Below are 22,282 nucleotides of genomic sequence, written 5' to 3' on the forward strand. Positions count from 1 at the left end.
CAAGACTTTTTCGGCACATTCCACTGTTACAGAGTTTTTTTTTTCATGGAAAGAGAAGCGGAGGGATGTGCCACCGTGCCGCTCATGGCGCGGGACAAAACCACCTCCGTGTTGGTCTTACAGTACGGCTTTCAGACAGCTTTCAGTGGCTTTTCAGTCGTGTGACTAGCTGAGAAATTGTGCATGAGCTGGACATGCCAGAACATGTCTTGTGAGGCTTCATCACGGCGTTGCTCTGTGCCATGTGGCTCCACCGCGACGCGCAGAACTCCTCCGCTACGCTTTCCATGACAAAAACTCCTGTAACAGTGAAATGTGCTGCTCTTTTCCACACTGGACGCTGTGTTGATCCGGGATGTCGTCTGACTTCCACAGGAATTGCGGAAGACGTGGATATCTGCACTTTTTCAGCACACTGAGACAGACGTGCGGAGGAATTCCGCGCATCGCGGTGGAGCCGCATGGCGCAAAGCAACGCCGTGATGAAGCCTCACAGGACATGTTCTGGCATGTCCAGCTCATGCACAATTTCTCGGATAATCACACGACTGAAAAGCTACCGAAAGCCGTCTGAAAGCCATCTGAAAGCCGTCATGTGAGACCAACACGGAGGTGCTTTTGTCCCGCGGCACGGTGGCGCATCCCTCCGCTTCTCTTTCCATGAAAAAAACTCCTGTAACAGTGGAATGTGCCGAAAAAGTCTTGATGTCCACGTCTTCTGCCATTTTTGTGCAAGTCAGACGACGTCCCGGATCAACAAAGCCTTCATGTTGGAAATGATCTGGTTGTTTCAGCGGGGTGTCAGCCTGTCGATCGGTGCTCGGAGTGCGCCGCGCTCTCAGACGCTGTGGGCGGTCTTTAAACCGGCTGGAGCACTCCTTAATCTGTGTAATCCCCATAAAATCGTCCCGGAAAGCCATCTGAATTTTCCGAATGGTGTCCACCTGGAGGTCTCTCACAGTTTCTGGAAAAAACTGATGCAACAAAGCTCCAAATCATTCAGACATTTATTCGCAATAAAAATTCGACGAGAGGGTTGGACCACTGCTCACACAAAGCCTGCTCACAGGTGAATGATGCAACCGACAGGTGTGAAAAAACTCACGCATGCGCACGAAGGTTCAAGCTTGGCTGATGCAATCACATGTGATTCAAATCCATATGGTTTTTGCAAAAAATAAAAAGGTCGGATACTTTGCTAACAGACCCCGTATATATACACACACACACACATATATATATATATATATATATATATATATATATAAAAAACAAAAAACAACAACTAAGAAATCACGTGTAAGTATTCACACCCTTTGCTCAATACTTTGTTGATGCACCTTTGACACCAATTACAGCCTCAAGTCTTCTTGAATATGATGCCACAAACATGGTGCACCTATCTTTGGGCAGTTTGGTCCATTCCTCTTTGCAGCTCCTCTCAAGCTCCATCAGGATGGATGGGGCGCGTCGGTCCACAGCCATTTTCAGATCTTGCCAGAGACGTTCAGTCGGATTCAGGTCTGGACTCTGGCTGGGCCACTCAAAGACATTCACAGAGTTGTCCTGAAGCCACTCCTTTGATAGCTTGGCTGTGTGCTTCAGGTCACTGTCTTACTGAAAGATGAACTGTCACCCCATTCTGAGGTCAGGAACGCTCTGGATCAGGTTTTCATCCAGGATATCTCTGTACATTGCTGCGTTCATCTTTCCCTCAATCCTGATTACTCTCCCAGTTCCTGCCCCTGAAAAATATCCCGACAGCATGATGCTGTCACCACCATGCTTCACTGTAGGCATGGTGCCTGGTTTCCTCCTAACATGACGCCTGCATTTACGCCAAAGAGATCAATCTTTGTCTCATCAGACCAAAGAATTTCATTTCTCGTGGTCTGAGATTCCTTCAGGTGCCTTTTGGCAAATTTGAGGCAGGCTGCCATGTGTCTTTTACTAAGGAGTGACTTCTGTCTGGCTGTTCTACCATACAGGCCTGAATGGTGGATTGCTGCAGAGATGGTTGTCCTCCTCTCTCCACACAGCAATGCTGGAGCTCTGACAGAGTGACCATCAGGTTCACCTCCCTGAATAAGGCTCTTCTTCCCAGATCACTCAGTTTAGATGGGCGGCCAGCTCTAGGAAGAGTCCTGGTGGATCTGAACTCCTTCCATTTATGGATGATGGAGGCCACTGTCCTCATTGGGACCTTCAAAGCAGCAGAAATGTTTCTATACCCTTCCTGAGCTTTGTGCCTCAACAATCTTGTCTTGCAACTCTGCAGACAATTCCTTTGACTTCATGCTTGGTTTGTGCTCTGACACTGTGTCAACTGTGGGACCTTATATGTAGACAGGTGCATGTCTTTCCAATTCAGGTCCAATCAACTGAATTTACCCCAGGTGGACTCCAGTTAAATTGTAGAAACATCTCAAGGATGATCAGTGGAAACAGGATGCACCTGAGCTCAGTTTTGAGCTTCATGACAAAGTGTGTGAACACTTAAGTACATGTGATTTCTTTTTTGAATACATAAATTTGCAAAAATCTAAAAAACAAACAAACAAAAAAAAAAAACATTTTCCACATTGTCATTGTGGGGTGTTGTGAGTCTAATTTTGGGGGAAAAAATGAATTTACTCCATTTTGGAATAAGGCTAACACAAAATGTGGAAAAAGTGAAGAGCTGTGAATATTTTCTGGATGCACTGTATGCCACAGATATATGTACTTAGCATACAATATAGGATTAAAATGAGTTTAAAACTAACACAAAAGTTGAAATTTTTGGGGGTAATCAGGAGTTTTTCTTACTTGTTTAGGCCCCAACCCCCCACCCACCACCCCACCCCCTTTAAACTGGATTCATAAGGAATCCATAAGAGTTACCAGAGCAGCCATACTGGGAATTAAAATTATGAAGCAAAACTACAGAATCCTCAAAATTTCACCAGCAATGTATGGTCTAAGTCATCATTAAATGCATCTACACTGTGTAATTTTACAGTTTGGAAAAAGGGTAGTTATTATTACATTAGAGCTCTAAAACAGGTGCTCTACTGGTGTTTATATTTTCTTTTTAGCAATTTGGGGTGAAACAGGATTGGTCTCAAAACAAATGTCAAAAGGGAGCAGAGCACTAAGAGGCTTGATTGCCAACAATGTTTAAATATGGATGAGGTTGCAAAAACATGAAACTGCCCTTAAACAACAACAATTAAATAAGCAGAAAAAAAATGTGAGGCTTTATGACATCAGAGCAGTCGATGATTGATATTAAGTTTATTTTAAAATCTTTGGATTTGCTGACCTCAGGATCAGGACTGGGAACGTTCTCTAGGATGAGCTTGGCCTGCTGGAAGTGTTTGGAAGCTGCCAGGTAGAGATCAGCAGAGCCTGGTGGTGGGTTGTACTTCTTCAGATCAGACATCTCCTGCGGAAATTGAGAAAAGGGCCAGGATCAAACATACTTAGCAAAGCATAAAAGCAAAATATTGTGAAGGTGAGACAAAAAACAAGCTTAAGAATACAGTGAAATTGGAAAGTCAAAGACAGGAGACAGACAGGGAAGGGTGCAAGTGCTTTGTGTAACAGGATAAAACAGTAGAGTAAGACAAAAACATTAAGGAGGGCGTTTGACAGATAGTACCTTGAACTGGATGTAGTGCACAGGTGGGGGGGTGACCACACTATTGAAGGGGGCGAAACGGTGCTCATAGCGAACCTGCTCACTATCTAGCTCAAACTGAGGCTTACGGACCTTCCCGTCCATATCCAGCGCCACCATGGTCTGAGAACACATGTACAGGCAGATAGACAATGAGGTTCAAATCAGGATAATGAATGGAAGAGAGGCGGCGTCAAAGTGCATCTCTGTTTCTGTGCATCACCTTGTACATGCCAGCACACATGTTCTGGTACGCTTGACTCATCGTAATCTCCTTGCTAAGTGGTCGAACTGCATAGGAAACATAACCCAGACAGTTACGGAGAATTTACACACTTTAAAACAGTTTCCTCCCACTCTGAATATGCTGTTTTACCAAAAATATCTATGTCAAGTCAATTAGAATGTCTACCTTATTTCCAATGTAAAGTTATTTAAAAAAAAAAAAAATAGTTCTAAGTCAGACTTAGTGTTTCTTTCACTACATAAGACTTTCAGTGGGTCATCAGTTGCCTCTTTAAACAGCTTCAGAAATTGATAAATATTTGTGAAAGCTTCTGAATTATGAGCTGACATAAATTAAGTTTAATTTGGGAAGTTTTGGCTGTGTGTAAGGTTATAACCCAGTAACGAGTACCTGCTTGTGTCAACTAGCATGTTTGTAGCATGACTGATAATTCCAAATATACATAAACAACAACGATACCTTGTTAAAAGTGGAATTTGAACTGTACAGTTTAATTTTTTCCATGTTGGTGTTTTTTTCAATATGAAGTCCAAAAACAGGTACTGTAAATATTTCTCACCATGACAACCACCAGTCCCTGTCAACTTTTTAACATTTATCTGTTTAATATCTAAAGGGCTGTGAAATGAAAATTGTGAAATCCGAGGAAAATTTGCAGGGGGTCTGGGGGGCATAGGCCCGCAGGAGCTGGGGTCTCAGGCCCAGTGGGATCCCAGAAACCAAATTAATTTTTTATATAATAATACATTTTCAGCATCTCTTGCAACAAAAAAAAAATTCAAAATTTGTGCATATTTAAATGAGCCTGTATTCAACCCTTCATTTGAACCATCAATGATCATGTTGAAATAACAGAATATGATGTGGAAGTACGACCTGGAATGATTTTCCTTTTAATTGTAAACCAAATTATGCATTAACTCAGAACAATTAAACTACATTAAATTCATGAAGATTGAAGCTAAAGCTTGGAGAGTATTTTGAAAATCACGGCAAAATATCAATAACATACCTTATAGTAAAAAAAGCCACATATTCTTGTGTAAATTCCTGTAAATCCATTCAAAGCCACAGTGACTTTTTCAAACAGTGTTTCTCACCATCTTCTCTCTGTCTGATGTTGGTTCGTGACACAGGCATGCTGCACAATTCTTCTTTTAAAAACTTTAGAGCTCTACGGGGTTTGCAATGTCCACATACTACGTTTAGCATAAGCTTCGCGCAGGAGCCACACAGCGTCACCGCAGCAACCAACCACTCCTGCTTTACGACAGCTGTTGCAACAGCCAATCTTTGAGAAAGGGATTTTTCTCCCCAAAACTCCGCGGATCCAAGGACGCTGATTTGTATCTGTAACACACAGATCAGTGTCTGCGGACCACCGCGGACTTGTAACACTTGCACGATGTCGTAACAAAAGAACACTTTGCGATTTTAAAAACTCTGATGATTACAGAGTAAAACACTAACATCCCCCCCAATGATGAAATCCGAAGAATTTTACGAACCCGTGGAGTTTTCAGAGCCCTGTATCTACAACTGGATGAAATCTCTTTTTCAGAAGTACTTTGCATCTGGTCATGTAGCTGATGGACTAAAGTGGCCTTGTTTATTTAATTCATTACAGGTTTACACATATACATATATATATATATACATATATATATATACATATATACATATATATATACATATATACATACATACATATATATATATATATATATATATATATATATATATATATATATATATATATATATATCAGATTTTTTTTATTTTTAAATATACCTTTATCATCCCCAATAGTTCTCGATATAGCAGAGGGTACCTTTCTTCTTCTTCTTGGTCTTTTTGCTGCTGCGGCCTTTCAGCTGCTCCTCCAGAATCCGCTCCTCTGCCATCTGAGAGGAGTCGGCTCTGCTCAGAGTGGATATCAGCCATGCATAGAGAAACTCTGACAGGTACCTACATTCAAAAACAAATGCACACTGTTACTCACACAAGTCTACACTTTTCATGTTTATTTACTCTGATGCAAAACACTGCTGCAGATTATTATTTTTTTTTTTTTTTGTCCATACAGACTGCTTGCTTACCAGTAGATGTAGTAATATTCATGCATGCTGTAGAGCTCAAGTTCAAATCCACTCAATAGGTACTGGATCATAATTCTCAGGTTATGGTAAAGTATCCAGGTGCCCAGACAGGCCAGGTGCTGTCTCTGAGGCTCCAGTTTCATCAGTAAACTATGTAAGGCTGCATCCACTTTCTCTGCCTACAAGGTCACACATACAGAGAGAAATGAGTTCTATTATTTCCAATATTACCCAAAAGCACCATATAAATTTTGTGTATTAGTGATTTGATTCTAAACAAAATAAACTGATATGACCTAAAACATTTATATTACATGAAGGTGACAGTCATGTCTGACTGTGCACAAAGTTCTCTCCTTCACAATTGAATAAGTCACTGACTGTTTTACATTCTAAGTGGACAGACAATCAGACAACTCACAGTAACATTTTTCTTTTTTTTTTTTCCCCCCCTTCTGTTGTCAGGCATTCAACCACCACTTACATTTTTTTCAGCCACCTTATAGTTATAACTCATCCACATAGAGCCACACCACCACCATTTTTTTTCAATTCGTACAAATCAGTTAATACAACCCCTGGCAAAAATTATGGAATCACCGGCCTCGGAGGATGTTCATTCAGTTGTTTAATTTTGTAGAAAAAAGCAGATCACAGACATGACACAAAACTAAAGTCATTTTAAATGGCAACTTTCTGGCTTTAAGAAACACTATAAGAAATCAGGAAAAAAAATTGTGGCAGTCAGTAACGGTTACTTTTTTAGACCAAGCAGAGGGAAAAAAATATGGAATCACTCAATTCTGAGGAAAAAATTATGGAATCATGAAAAACAAAAGAACGCTCGAACACATCACTAGTTCGTCTCTCTCTCTCTCTCTCTCCCTCTCTCTCACTGTTTGATTCCGTCAAATATCAGGTTATTACATCTGGATTGAACTAAAAAAATTGTTTTCTCTGTGACAGTCAGCAGACCTTCACAGACTTTGTAAATGTCCACCTGCATTGAATTGCAGTGTTCTGCCCACTTTGCCACATCAGCTTTCAAATCATCCACATCTTTTTGTGTAAACTGCAGGCTCATTTTGAGTTCTTCTACATCCCTTGATACTGGATCCAGCCTGGTGTTAGTGGACTCCATGATCATTTGGACAAATCCATTAAACTTTTCCTGTTGTTTTAATAGAAGGCCGTAGTCTCGTTTGAACCCTCCATATCATCGCGGGATTTGAACACTAACGGGGACCTCCATTTAATATATACACAACATAACTTCACACGGATAAATGGTGTACGGTTTTGTTTTTGGCTGCAAAGTCACAATTTTTTTTTTTTTTTTGGTTCCCGGTGGAAACGAAAAGGCGAGGAGGTACGAGACGTCGTGCCGGTAAGTGTTAGCCTACACGGCTAACCAGAGTAGCTCCGTTCTCTTGCCTGCAAAACCGCCTCGACACGTTTGAGCTCCGGATCATAAACAAACCGCAACACATATCCACTTTCCCACTGCATCGTCACTTTTTCGTTGCATTTTCACTTTGTTTGCATGTAATTTGCCCAAAACCCAATCGAAAATGCCATGGTTTGTACCCCAGAAGTAGAGAAATTACTTCATATTTTACACTTTAGAGCCCATCCCCAAAGGAGACTGTGCTGCCCTACAGAGCTATGAACATGTCCTTTTGTTGCTCCATCACTTCAGTCACCCGAGAGAATAACACACACTACCCATCTGGTTTATCCTTGACTTTAGCTCGTTTGGTGGCATTTTCTGCAGCACAGTTAACTTTCTTGCTGTGCTGCCATTTACCAGTGAAGGACGTTGTAGCTGTTAGCTGCTGGACCACTATCAGTTGTTACCTAACTGGCTACCTAGCAAGCACAACTCTTTCCCTCACAGTCCAAAGTCACAAAAAAAAAAGTTTCCTTACACAGTTGTTGATCCATGTGTTGACAACGTACAATGACACCTAATTCCAATAAAAAGGATTAATTACTCAATATGTATCATGATTTTGTTACATTAATGCACTTAATATTGCTTAAAGACATCCTAGCAAAGGGCAAGAAGGTGCAGGTTTTTTTTTTTTTTTGCAATCACAAAAGGTGATTTTACAGAGGAACTCATTGCATCTGCTCAAAATTATGTTAACTGGTGAAATCACCTTTTGGAGTCAGTGGCTGCAAACAAAGTCTGCACTGTCTTGGCATTTCCAGGTTGTCTTTGGCCACTACTGGCTTACATAAATGATATTTATATGCACTGATAAATTATAGAGTGTGGCGTTTGCATGTAACCCAGCTATTTAGTAATTTAGATATACTACTTAAGCTGTGCTCTATTAGTATTGTACATTCACTTTTTCCTTGTATTTAGCCTATCCCAACTATCCCAAATCAACCTCACACCTTCTAGTCTGTCATGATGTCATATTTATTTAGACTGTGTCTCCCCATTCTTGATATTGATTGGCTTGTAGACATGCATGCGTCTGTCCTCAGCTTGTCAAATTTGGTGTATAGTAGTTCCGTTTGAGCACATAAAAAAAATTCTGTTTGGGGAAAAAAAAATAAAAATATGAAAAGGATTCTGCAGATTATTTGGATAAACAATCATTATTTGCATTTCTCTGCTATGAGCCTCCATATCTTTAGTTAAGAGTCCAGTCAGTGGTAAACATATTTTTACTCTTAACTCATGGGCCTGTAGGATTGTAAGTTCTCATTGAATTTAAATGTTTGGATTAAAACCTGCATTGGTATCATGGTATTTTTACCAGCAGCACGCAGGAACACAAACTTTGTTGAGGAGGAAAAAACATCTGGCAGTATTTCTGTCATCAGCACGTAACATCACTTGCTATCAAAAGGGGTTGGACCAAAATGAAAAAACTGAAGATCTGGACCAAACAAGGTCTGTGTGAAAGCTCCCTAAAGCCCCTTTCACACTGGGCCTGCATAGAGTTGCATTGTGCTGTGTATTTAGTATGCAGGAATGACTGCGTAAGTTGCGCGCAGGGAGAGAGAGCGAGAGAGAGAGAGAGAGTAAAAAACCCTTGCATGCAGGGGGGAGAAACTTGGCTCTATGATACTACAGACTGCCTGGACACGCAGTTGTATTTGATACATTGTAAAAAGTCAGAATACATTATTTCCAGGAGTTAATGAGGAGTGAATGAGTTTATTTCACGTGTCACAATCATGAGAGAACTTAAGAAGGTAAAAGTACCACAGAGCTGCAGCCAGTAATCATGCGCGCGATCTGTCCATGAGGAGTGGACGGTGGATGGTGGACATGTCCTCTCACTGGCCACCCATCCATGAGGATTTATACTCCACATGGACATGTCTCGCTGGAGATTGGTCCGTGAGCAGGAGTTAATGGACTTTATTTAATGTGCCACAATCTTGGGAGAATTTGGAGGTGAAAGAAAGCTACAGAGCTGCAGTGGCGATGGTGCACACGAGCCGTCCATGAGGAGTGGACATGGACACGGACATGTCCTATTGCTGGCGATAGGTCCATGAGCAGGAGTTAATGGACTTTATTTTACATGCCACAATTATGAGAGAACTTGAGGAAGTGAAAGCAAAGCAGAGCTGCACCCGGCCATCACAGGCGCAATCCGTCCGCAAGGAGTGGACATGGACATGTCCTCTCACTGACGATAAGTCCAGGAGGAGCTAGTGGATGTGGAAGCTTGGCAGCCTGCCTCTTCTTCTTCTGTGGTTTTGAAGCCAGCAATGTCCAGTGGGATGAATAAAATCTATCAATGCAGGTATGTACTGATAAAAAAACAAAAAAACGCCCTGGTGTACGATTGTGTACAATTGCAGAGACATGGTGTACAGTAGCACAGTGTTGTGTAGATTTACATACAGTAGCAGAGTGTTGTGTGGAACATGTTTAATTTTTTGCATCCATTTCGCAGACCCCTTTGCGTACCTCAGTATATTACCACGTAGGGCTGCTTAATCTCAGTGTAGAGCTGCATAACTTGGCATAGTCAGGACGATGCATTACGCAACTCTACGTTGGCCCCGCTGTGAAAGGGACTTAAGACATCATCCACCAGAAAAGGAAAAAGCATGTAATTCCTTAGTTTTACACAATTTGCTGCTTTAAAGTTACCATGAAACATACCATGAAGTGGTATGGACCCCTACAAGAAAGAAATTAAAGGCCTGCACTATTTACCAACAATTTCCACATCTGAAAATCCACTAAAGTTGTTACAAAATATATAAATAAAAACATAGCAACATGGTCATATCACGACAGAACACGGATTTAAAAAAAAAGAAAAAGTAGGAAGAATGTGCCAGAGGAAACGAGAGTCCACCTCATCTTGAAGTGTAGCAAACTCTTCAAGAATGTGTCCAAGCTTGTCTCTCTGTCGTGCTCGGTTGTGTCCGTGGATCTGTATCAGACTGCAGAATGGCTGAAAAAATTACAACAGAACCCATACAAATAAATTTACTAGTAATGATGTACCACATATCACATTCATGTTTGTTCTAAACAATCCATCCAGTATCCTAGGTTGTTGTTTGTTTAAAATCAACTGATACAGCTTGAAGAAACTTTATTTTCCTACAGCTGTTTTAAACATTTTTTTTAAATTCTGAGTGTAATTAAACTAACGAAGCAAATGTTGAAAAAGTAAAAGCAACTGATAAAGTTGAATAAACAGGTGTTCGAATGTACCAGATGTACAGACAATAGGTTTGAAGAGTAAAGGTAACATACTCTGTAGCAGTGTGTAACAAAAGAGTCGATGTAGTCCTTAGCCTGGTGGTTGTTGAACAGACAGCATCTGGAAAGGGGACAGTGTGAAACAGAAATCTCAACACGTAAAACATTACATTCTGAGCATGTACACACAGCCAAAGCAACATAACCTCCTACTTTGTAAATGTTAAACGATTAACAGATTCAACATTTAATCCTTTAACCAGAAGCAGACTCACTTGTAAGAGAGGACAGGTGGGGTGACAAAGTATCTCAGAGCATCTTTTATCATATCCTGCATCTGGTGGATTCCAAACACTTTTTTATTATCGATCAGGAACGTTGTCTGGACAGAAAAATATTTGTTTTCATCCCGTTGTATAAGATCCTTCCTGTGTTCAAATTAATTTTCAATCCAGTGATCCACAATATTTAAAATAATAATAACAATAATAAAAAACACAATACAATAACAAAACTAAAACAAGAGCAATCCGGGTCTGGATCACCTCCAAAATTCAGTGGATTCTTCCATGCCATAATATCAATGTGTGGTGCAAATTTGGTGAGAATTTGTGAATCCTTCAAAGTCTATATAAAGTGAAAACTTGATCCAGAATCTGGATCACCTCCAAAATTTAATGGAGTCTTCCATGGCCTAATATCCATCTGTGGAGATGTCAATCTTTAAAATTTTGTTTCAATAACTTGCATCATCATTAGCTCTAAAATAATCTCAGCAAAATTCAAGAGTGCAAACACGGTGATTCTGCAGGTGCACCAATCAGAACAGTAAATGTTCTCTCACCTGAAGCAGAGACCTGGATAGCACACAGGGAGACTGCTCACTGAACTCGCAGAAGAAGTCCTGTAAGGCCACAAAGAAAACATTAACATCAGAGCATTTATGTTTGGGAGCACATTATGAAGTGACCTTATGAAGTAATTTCCCTCTCAACAAACAGCAAGTCAATAATTCCACAATGCCACCATTTTCATTCTTGTGTGACAGCATGTTTGTTTGGCTATAAGGAATTTACATGAATACACACACACACACAAACAAACTCTCAGGTCTTTTTCAACAGGATGACCTTTACCAAGTACCTCCATCCTCATGCAAATGTGGCAAAACATAAAATAAAATTTGAATCTTTAAAACCAATAATTTTGATCATGGAGAAACTGGGGAGAGCTGACATTTACAGTTTGGTATGCTCATGTATTTTGGGTCAAAGATGAGCATCGTGAAAAAGTTGACAGTAGTATTTTTGGAGAAATTAGGGATATATGGACGTGCTGTAATGCACCATGGGAGTTCGGGGTTTGGGTATTTTAAATTTATTGTGGTCCATGTTAGTTTAACAGTGTTGTGGTGGTGTTATTGATTTATTGTGTTTTTGTAGTTCAATTGGTTTAGTCAGTTTAGTTAAGTGTCATGTTGCTGTTACCATGAGTGGGAAATGTAGTGCGTTTGATGGCTTTCACCACGGTCTCGGTTTGTGGGTGTGTAAAAAAAAAAAAGTACCTGCTTGAGGCAGAATGCAGAAAAAACAAAAAGCTCCGGCTCAGTTTTTGTTCTTCCGTGCAGCTTGCCACAATATATTAAAAGCAAAGTGGCGTTTGTGTGCATGTGTGGGTGCATATGTATGTATAACTTTGATCACAGAAACTGGGGAGAGCTGACATTTGCCGTTTGGTATGCCTATATATTTTGGGTTAAGGATGAACACCGCCAAATAGAACATTGATAGGACAAATATTTTTGGAGAAACTATGGACAGTAGCGAACAATGCTGAAAAATGAACGTTGATAATTACATTCTGGACTCACATGCCACTGCAGCAGGGGGAGGTAAATCATCTATATATTAAAAGCGAAGTGGCATCTGTGTACGTGTATGCGTGTGGGATTTTACTTGGTAAGTTCAATGTAAGTACATAATACAATTGTACAACCCCAGTTCCAATGAAGTTGGGACATTGTGTGAAATGTAAATAAAAACAGAATACAATGATTTGCAAATACTGTTCAACCTATATTCAATTGAATACACCACAAAGACAAGATATTTATTGTTTTTGTGCACATATCTGCTCATTTTGAAATGGATGCCTGCAACATGCTTCAAAAAAGCTGGAAGAGTGGTATGTTTACCACTGTGTGACATCACCTTTCCTTCTCAATAAGTGTTTGGGAACACTAACTGTTGAAGATTTGTGGGTGGAATTCTTTCCCATTCTCGCTTGATGTACTACTTCAGTTGTTTACAGCCCGGGGTCTCCACTGGTGCTTCATAATACGCCAAACATTTTCAATGGGCAATTGGCCTGGACTGCAGGCAGGCCAGTCTAGTACCTGCACTCTTTTACTATGAAGCCACGCTGTTGTAACACATGCAGAATGTGGCTTGGCATTGTCATGCTGAAATAAGCAGGGATGTCCCTGAAAAAGACGTTGCTTGGATGGCAGCATGTGTTGCTCAAAAACCTGGATGTACCTTTCAGCATTGATGGTGCCATCACAGATGTGTAAGTTGCCCATGCCATGGGCACTAACACACCCCCATACCATCACAGATGCTGGCTTTTGAAATTTGCGCTGGTAATAATCTGGATGGTCTTTTTCTTGTTTTGTCCGGAGGACAAGACGTGCATGATTTCCAAAAACAATGTGAAATGTGGACTCAGCAGACCACAGCTCACTTTTCCACTTTGTGTCTGTCCATTTCAAATGAGCTCAGGCCCAGAGAAGGCAGCTGCATTTCTGGATGTTGTTGATGTATGGCTTTCACTTTGCATGGTAGAGTTTTAACTTGCACTTGTAGTTATAGCGATGAACTGTGTTAACTGACAATGGTTTTCTGAAGTGTTCCTGAGCCCACGCGGTAAGATCCTTTACACAATGATGTTGGTTTTTAATGCAGTGCCGTCTGAGGGATAAAAGGTCACGGGCATTCAATGTTGGTTTTCGGCCTTGCCGCCTATGTGTAGAAAGTTCTCCAGATTCTCTGAATCTTCTGATTATATTATGGACTGTAGATGATGGATTCCTTAAAATTCCTTGCAATTGAATGTTGAGAAATATTGTTCTTAAACTGCAGTTGTTCACAAAGTGGTGATCCTCACCCCATCTTTGCTTGTGAATGGCTGAGCCTTTTGGGGATGGTCCTTTTATACCCAATCATGGCACTCACCTGTTTCAATTAGGTGTTCTTTGAGCATTCATCAACTTTCCCAGTCTTTTGTTGCCATTGTCCCAACTTTTTTGAAATGTGTTGCAGGCATCCATTACAAATGAGCAAATATTTGCACAAAAACAAAAAAGTCTATCAGTTTGAACATTACATATCTTGTCTTTGTGGTGTATTCAATTGAATATACGTATGTTGAAGAGGATTTGCAAATCATTGTATTCTGTTTTTAATTTACATTTTATACGTCCCAACTTCAGAATTGGGGTTGTAAATGCCCCACAACTGTGAAGTTGCCAAGTGCACATGTGGCATGCCAGAGTGTCGGCTCCCCCCACAACACGTGTGTGTGTGGTTCTTGCATGTAGCTCTACCACCGTGAGTCACCCTGAGTTGTACGTATTTGCACTGTGTGTGAAGGGGCCCTTACCACTGTTGCCTATGTGCTTGCTCTAGGGGTGAGTAAGAGTAGACCTTCCCCTTGTGAAGAACCTTGGGGCATTTCATGTTGTGTTTGGTACTATATAAATAAACTGATTGGCATTGATTTGAAAGGGGTTTGGGTTTATTTTTTTTGTAAAATATGAATTTTGGAAATTTAAACAATGCTTTCACTTTCAACCATGGCTTTGTGCACTTCCATGTGTACAAAGTGGATTGCCAATTTGAGCATGCATTAGTTCATGAGCAGTGCACCACTGTTGGACTATTTTTTCACGCAGTTGTTCACAAAGTGGTGATCCTCACCCATCTTTGCTTGTGAACGGCTGAGCCTTTTGGGGATGCTCTTTTTATACCTAATCATGACACTCACCTGTTTCCAATTAACCTGTTCACCTGTGGAATGTTCCAAACAGGTGTTCTTTGAGCATTCATCAACTTGCCCAGTCTTTTGTCTTTTGTCCCAGCTTTTTTGAAACGTGTTGCAGGCATCCATTTCAAAATGAGCAAATATTTGCACAAAAACAAAAAAGTCTCAGTTTAAACATTAAATATCTTGTCTTTCTGGTGTATTCTATTGAATATAGGTTGATGAGGATTTGCAAATTATTGTATTCTGTTTTTATTTACATTTCACATAACGTACCAACTTCACTGGAATTGGGGTTGTAAATACATTAAAAATACATGGATGACACAAGAAAGTGAAAACATTTCTTTCCACTGGTGTCCATTTAAAAATCAAATGACAAAATAAAAGTAATAAGTGTGTGTATGATAACAAGAACCTAAGCAACTTATAAATACGCTAAGACAGTAAATTAACATAAAAAAAATATTAAGTAATTAACAGGAAATAAAAGGGCAGAGTTACTCCTCTAAAAACTGTTGAGAACTGTTGACAAGGTTCTTAAAACATTCTGGACACCATTCACACACCATTCCAACTCATCATAAAATCTTTGTATAATTTATTACCACCCTTGGAAAATGTCAGCTACCTATTTTATAAACAACTCAATCTAGAGCCTGTGGATCCAGGCAAGACACTAGTATATATGTATACCTTATCACATGTCTGTTTATGTATCACACGCTGTATCATGCCCCGATGTATCTGTATCAGCTCGAGTCCAATATTTATCACATATTACAATAAAAATAAAGAACAATAATCATACACATGAATCATGTAGAACGAATAACGCAGGTAAATCATGTAAATATGTAAATTATGGAATGTTCTTATGTCTCTCTATACAGTCATGATTGGCCTCTTCACTGATGTCTCACAACTTCAGTATGAAACTCAAGTTGTAGAATTCTCCCTGCTGGGGAGGCTAAAACTCTCACCTTGATCAGGGATCTTGGTTGAATGAGGTGATTTGGATCCTGTATCAGGATCCTGCACTTCACCTCACCTGCATGTCACCAGGGTAAGACAAAATGGGGGCGTGTCATTGGTGGGGCTGAGAAATAGGGGCTCCTGATTGGATGAAAAGTGGGATGATACAAATCTTGGTATTTTCAATGTCTTTTTTTGTATCGCCCTGTTTTAAGATTTGTATTACCCTGATTTTAGTGCCACAGTTTCCAGTGCAGTAAAATTGATTGGAAAAGTGTCTGATTTATCAGCCCTAATTTTTCTTGTATCTCATGGGGGCTGGTTTATGAGTATACTGCAGATTTTGTTGTAATATGTGATAACTCTCCTTTATTTAACCAGATAAAAGTCTCACTGAGATTTAAAATATCTGTTCCAAGAGTGACATGGCCAAGAAGGCAGCACAACATGGTCACAAAACATAATACAAACAGACATAAACAACTGCCAAGCACAACAATTATTAAAAAAAAAAAATCAAAAAAAAAAAAAATCACAAATTCCAGCAGGCATGGGATGCAGGTACAGTTTCTAAAGTGAGATCGTAGTAGCAGTCACACTGACCAAGGCAGTTTCTCCCTGGATCCCCCATAATCGTCTTAAACTCCCCCAGAGAGATCAGTTCTGACAATTTGAGATCAGCCTGTAAATTATTCTATGCGGAAGGAGGAGCATATTTAAAAGATTTTTTTCCCCCTCCCAAGTTCTGTTCTCACTCTCAGGGTCATCATCTGCAGAAAAGAATCAGAGCAAAGGCCATACTGATTTTGGTTTCTACACATGTACATTTGTAGATAAATAAGGAGGAACTATGCCAAGAATAGTTTTATATATGCAATATAAAGATCAACCAATGTGAGAGCCTGTATACATAGAGGGGATTAGTAATAGCATATAAAATACAATGATGTATGTGATTTCCACAACCAGTAATAAAACAGCTGGTAGCAATACATGCAAGTGGATGTTGAGGAACTGCTGAGTCTTTATTTTATATATTTTTAACTATATGACTTGATGACCAAGTGGTTAGTGCACTTGGTTTCAGTGTGGAAGGTTCCCGGTTCAAAACCCAACCCTGCCACATTTCTCCATGCAATGTGAAGTCACGTCAGAAAGAGCATCCAGCGTAAAATTTGTGCCAAATCAACACGCAGATCTGTTGTGGTGACCCCCAGTGAAAACAAAGGATCAGCCGAAGGGACTTATTATGACTTTGTCATAAAGTCACTTACACCAATCAATTACAAATATTTTAACAACCAATATGATCTTTTCATCTAATCTAGCTACATTGATCATGGCAATATTGTGGTAAATGTGTTTTACTTGACAAATCTACTCCAAAAGCTAATCATTTGGAGACACTAACCCGTGTAAGAACAAATGAAACAGAACCAAAGTAATATTCCCACAAAATCTGGTGAAAATCCACCCTGCCATTTTTTTAAGAGTTATTTTGTTCACACACAGCAGGCATGAGTGATGACATCACCCTGCCCCACGGCAGCACGCACACTAATGAGAATGTCAATGTGACGCAGTGACTTAGATTTCAATATGTTTAAAAAATATCAGCTTGCCTGTTGAATATGATTACATCACTAGCCCGTATAGGTACGCAGCAGTAAATTTATGCATTTAATAAAAGTGTTTGTGCTGTACAAGTGTCAATGGTCACCAGGATGCCGTGCAGGTTGGTTGTGTTGATGACATCGCAGACGGTCTTAATCCGTTCTATGAGCTTGCTGAAATAAGCCACCATGTCCTCCCTCTTAATGATCTTGGCATAACGAGGAAAGGTAGGTGGCAGCAGTCGCTGGTTGACAAGAGGCTCAAAGCCCATCATGATGGGGTGGTCTGGAACACACGAACACACACACACACGGCAATGTTTTTCTGCACAAAGCAACTGATCCACATCAGTAAAATGAATCAAATTTTAAAGACAGTCCTTTATGTGTGACAGCCGGTTTTCATGCCCGAGTTTGTGGAAATTTGTTTAAGCTTGATAGTAATTGTAGACTGTGTGAAAATTGACAACTGGTTTTGTGGATGGCTGAGAGCAAATATGTATCCAGTGTAAGCATATCTGCAGGTTCTGTGCATCTTATACCTCCTTTAGTGGTGTCATTTTGCGACTGGATGCCGTGCTGAATACTGGAATGGATGGCTGATAGGAGGTCAGCTGCCTGAGCCACAAGTTTCTGTGCCTCGCCTACTGAGCTGGTCTGACACACAAGCAGACAATGAAAAAGGAGTTTTCTTTGAAGTGTAAAACAATTTAACATTTAACAAAGTTCTGCAATGAAACAATACACTTCATCTTCACTTCACAGCATGAAGCAACTTTCTTTTTAACTTTTGATTATTTTAAAGAGCTCACACTAAACCTGCCCAGTATCTGATGTCTGCTTGTATGTGCGTTACCTCTTTCTTGGTGAAGGCGATCAATGCAGTCAACAGCAAGCGTGTGAATTTGATCCTATTGAAAAGTGCCAAAAACTGCTGATGCTGGGAAAAGTTACATTATCAGTTAAATAATGTGCGTGTGAAGCCAAAGAGACACATACATGCACGCAAAGCAAAACATGTAACAATCTACTCTTTTAATTTATACAAGGCAGAAAAAATACAAAGGGTACAATTTTCATTTATTTTGCCCATTTTGGGGTCTGTTTTTGTCCACCATTTATTGTTATTAATCAGAATGGGCCACATTTTTGTTGATATACTGTTAGAAATTCTACCCCCAGTACAAATTTGTTGTCTCATGATTTAAATACTATAGTTGATGATGTGTTTTGTTATGTGCTGCATGTGGGCAGCTCAAGCAGAACGATGGTGAAAGGAAAATTTTTAAGTTTTATTCATTCCAGGCCAGAGGAAAATGCTATGGTCAATTAGAAAGCTCAACCCTGGTGCAGTCGGGTTCGAGTCTCACTCAGACCTGTCACTAAACTCATTCTGTGTGCAGTGGATGAATAACCCCCATGAAAAAACAAACAAACATAAAACATACTGAAGTACTTCACTTGAAGTTTGTGAAAACTGAGTCCATTAACTTTTTTTTTTTTGCAAATAAACAAAAATGCAAATACATAAAATATAATTAATTTCCTGTGTGGATCCTTTAACACATAGCCACAGAATATAATTTATAGAATTTATTCCAGAACAGATCCAATCTTTTCACAAAGTTTACACCAAGAAAACTTATATTAACTTGTATCTTACAATGTCAAAACATAGATAACATTTTATGGCTTGACTATTCTTGTGGATCTGTCCTGAAGTTCAATAATGTTATTTCACATTAGTGATTCCTGGAATCAACTAACACTTTGTGAGTCTGATTAAATGTTATTCTTCATTGTTCTGTACATCCTTTGACTTGGCAGTGACATTTTTTATTCAAAGCAAAAATTTTTGAATTAGTTTCATTAGTCTCATACTTCTTAGATCTCTGGAAGCTTGTTTAACAAAAGAAAAAAACAGAACAAAACAACAACAACCTTAAATCACAGACTCAGACATTGAGGAAAAGGGACTTGCCTCCAACTCAACATCAGGATGTCGCTGCTCACCCTGTCGGCTGCGTGTACTCTGAGGGAGGAGAAAATCCACAGTTCCAAGTGTTACCGTGGAGAGATATGGGGTGAAATGACAAAAGGCTGAAGATTAAACTTGTCAAGATGTTTTACCTTAACTTTCCTCTGTAACTCATCCTCCACATCCTTCAGCATACCTGTCAGATGAACACACGCACACACACACGAAACATGGATGTTCCATTCTATTCATGTTTCTGAGACAACAACTTCAGGATACTTTCACAATGAATCTCCTCATACCTCCAACAAAAGCGGGTCACAAATCAGAGCTTTGTCACACAACACTGATTTGGGGAAATATTTACATCAGGGTGGCTTTCTTTTACACCCGCTCAACTAACGTTTATTGTGTGTGTACTTATGACAGGAGTCCAATCACCACTAATGATGCACGTAACATCTACTTATGATCACCACAGATGCCAGTCGCTTAAGTATTATTTGGTTTGGTTTCCTCTGCAAGTCCAAGTAGAAGTAGCCCTAATGTAATGAAAACAAAACATCCAGGAACTGATCAATTTATCACTTTTGTTTTTGGTGCAGATAAAGTTATCCGAATTACATTTTTGAAAGTGACCTTATTCTCAAATGGCTTCAGCTGATCAGTGTGTATATGAAGCTGCAAACTTACTACTACTAACTTTATATAGCACTTTCAGGACAAATACATTTAAAGCAGTTTACTATACCAATCTGACAGAAATCCACAACACAATAAAAATTTAAATGATATACACCGGACTAACATCAAAACCAAATACACAGACAATGTAAACATAACATATTCAAATAAAATTTGTTAAAATAAACAAACTGAAAGCTACAGAAAATAAATGTGTTTTAAAACTGGCTTTAAAGGACTCAAAGTTTGACCTTCTCACTTGCAATGACAGATTATTCCACAAGATTGGTGCATGATATAAAAAATCTCTACATCTTGCCATAACACAAATATGCATCCTGAGAGTGCAAGGCACAGCATGAACATAAGGCTTCATAGGTTCCACAAGATAAGAGGTTTTAGTACTTTATGGGGCAGTAGCAGGATGTTACAACTCCAATTCCAATGAAGTTGGGATGTTGTGTAAAATGTAAATAAAAACGGAATGCAATGATTTGAAAATCCTCTTCAACCTATATTCAATTGAATACACCACAAGACAAGATATTTAATGTTCAAACTGATAAACTTTTTTGTTTTTGTGCAAATATTTGCTCATTTTGAAATGGATACCTACAACATGTTTCAAAAAAGTTGGGAAGGAGCAACAAAAGACTGGGAAAGTTGATGAATGCTCAAAGAACACCTGTTTGGAAACAGGTGAGTGGCATGACTGGGTATAAAAGGAGCATCCCCAAAAGTCTCAGCCACTCACAAGCAAAGATGGGGTGAGGATCACCTCTTTGTGAACAACTCCATGAAAAAATAGTCCAACAGTTTAATCCTCTCCCTCCCAACTCTTCTGTACTTTGCTGCACGGTGAAACCGTCTGATAAGGCCGATGATTAAGTTGTGCACATATCATTTATCACAGAACCTACTGTGGACAAACTGTATCTGCATGAATTACCGACCAATTCCCATTTAAGTCAAAATGGGAGCCTTGCTACTGTCGAGACATGAAGTTTGTAAAATGTGTAAAAAAAAATAATAATAATTTTGCCTGAGCTGATTAAGAACAAGCATATCAATGTTCAATTGCAAGGAATTTCGGGATTCCATCATCTACAGTCCATAATATAATCAGAAAATTCAGAGAATCTGGAGAACTTTCTACGCGTAAGCGGCAAGGCCAAAAACCAACACTGAATGCCCGTGACCTTCGATTCCCTCAGGCGGCACTGCATTAAAAACCAACATCATTATGTAAAGGTTTCTTCCTGTTAAAAGGGAGTTTTTCCTTCCCACTGTTGCCAAGTGCTTGCTCACAGGGGGTCGTTTTGACCGTTGGGGTTTTTCCGTAATTATTGTATGGCTTTGCCTTACAATATAAAGCGCCTTGGGGCAACTGTTTGTTGTGATTTGGCACTATATAAATTAAATTGATTTGATTTGATTTAAAGGATCTTATTGCGTGGGCTCAGGAACACTTCAGAAAACCACTGTCCGTGACACAGTAGTTTTCTTTGAAGTGTAAAACAACACACAGTTCATCGCTACATCTATAAGTGCAAGTTAAAACTCTACCATGCAAAGCGAAAGCCACACATCAACAACATCCAGAAACACTGCCACCTTCTTTGGGCCTGGGCCCATTTGAAATGGACAGAAGCAAAGTGGAAAAGTGTGGTCTGATGAGTCCACGCTTCAAATTGTTTTTGGAAATCATAGACGTCGTGTCCTCCGGACAAAAGAGGAAGAAGACCATCCAGATTGTTACCAGCACAAAGTTCAATAGCCAGCCTCTGTGATGATATGGGGGTGTGTTAGTGCCCATGGCATGGGCAACTTACACATCTGTGATGGCACCAACAATACTGAAAGGTACATCCAGGTTTTGGAGCAACACATGCTGCCATCCAAGCAAAGTCTTTTTCAGGGACGTCCCTACTTATTTCAGCAAGACAATGCCAAGCCATATTCTGCATGTGTTACAACAGTGTGGCTTCATAGTAAAAGAGTGCGGGTACTACACTAGCCTGCCTGTACTCCAGACCTGTCGCCCATTGAAAATGTGTGGCACATTATGAAGCACAAAATATGAGAACGGAGACCCCGGACTGTTGAACAGCTGAAGTTGTACATCAAGCAAGAATGGGAAAGAATTCCACCTACAAAGTGTCAGCAATTAGTGTCATCAATGCCCAAATGCTTATTGAGTGTTGTTAGAAGGAAAGGTGATGTAACACAGTGGTAAACATACCACTGTCCCAACGTTTTTGAAGCATGCTGCAGGCATCCATTTCAAAATG

The 22,282-nt window shown here is 39.7% G+C and overlaps 1 protein-coding gene across 1 annotated transcript in view; it reads right to left on the reverse strand.

Moving 5' to 3' along the window:
- Positions 1 to 22,282, reverse strand: part of naa35 (N-alpha-acetyltransferase 35, NatC auxiliary subunit) — a 39,335-nt gene that overhangs the window by 1,182 nt on the left and 15,871 nt on the right. Inside the window, exons 8-21 of the mRNA XM_034170434.1 lie at positions 19,460 to 19,503; positions 19,311 to 19,361; positions 18,186 to 18,269; positions 17,872 to 17,986; positions 17,437 to 17,615; positions 11,545 to 11,604; positions 10,976 to 11,082; positions 10,755 to 10,821; positions 10,348 to 10,446; positions 6,008 to 6,186; positions 5,740 to 5,876; positions 3,885 to 3,952; positions 3,644 to 3,784; positions 3,305 to 3,427 (exon numbers count right to left, since the gene is read on the reverse strand). Coding sequence (XP_034026325.1) covers positions 3,305 to 3,427; positions 3,644 to 3,784; positions 3,885 to 3,952; positions 5,740 to 5,876; positions 6,008 to 6,186; positions 10,348 to 10,446; positions 10,755 to 10,821; positions 10,976 to 11,082; positions 11,545 to 11,604; positions 17,437 to 17,615; positions 17,872 to 17,986; positions 18,186 to 18,269; positions 19,311 to 19,361; positions 19,460 to 19,503 — 1,454 coding nt within the window. The remainder of the gene's footprint in view (positions 1 to 3,304; positions 3,428 to 3,643; positions 3,785 to 3,884; positions 3,953 to 5,739; positions 5,877 to 6,007; positions 6,187 to 10,347; positions 10,447 to 10,754; positions 10,822 to 10,975; positions 11,083 to 11,544; positions 11,605 to 17,436; positions 17,616 to 17,871; positions 17,987 to 18,185; positions 18,270 to 19,310; positions 19,362 to 19,459; positions 19,504 to 22,282) is intronic.

Source organism: Thalassophryne amazonica, chromosome 5, assembly GCF_902500255.1.
Source record: "Thalassophryne amazonica chromosome 5, fThaAma1.1, whole genome shotgun sequence".
Lineage (NCBI taxonomy): Eukaryota > Metazoa > Chordata > Actinopteri > Batrachoidiformes > Batrachoididae > Thalassophryne > Thalassophryne amazonica.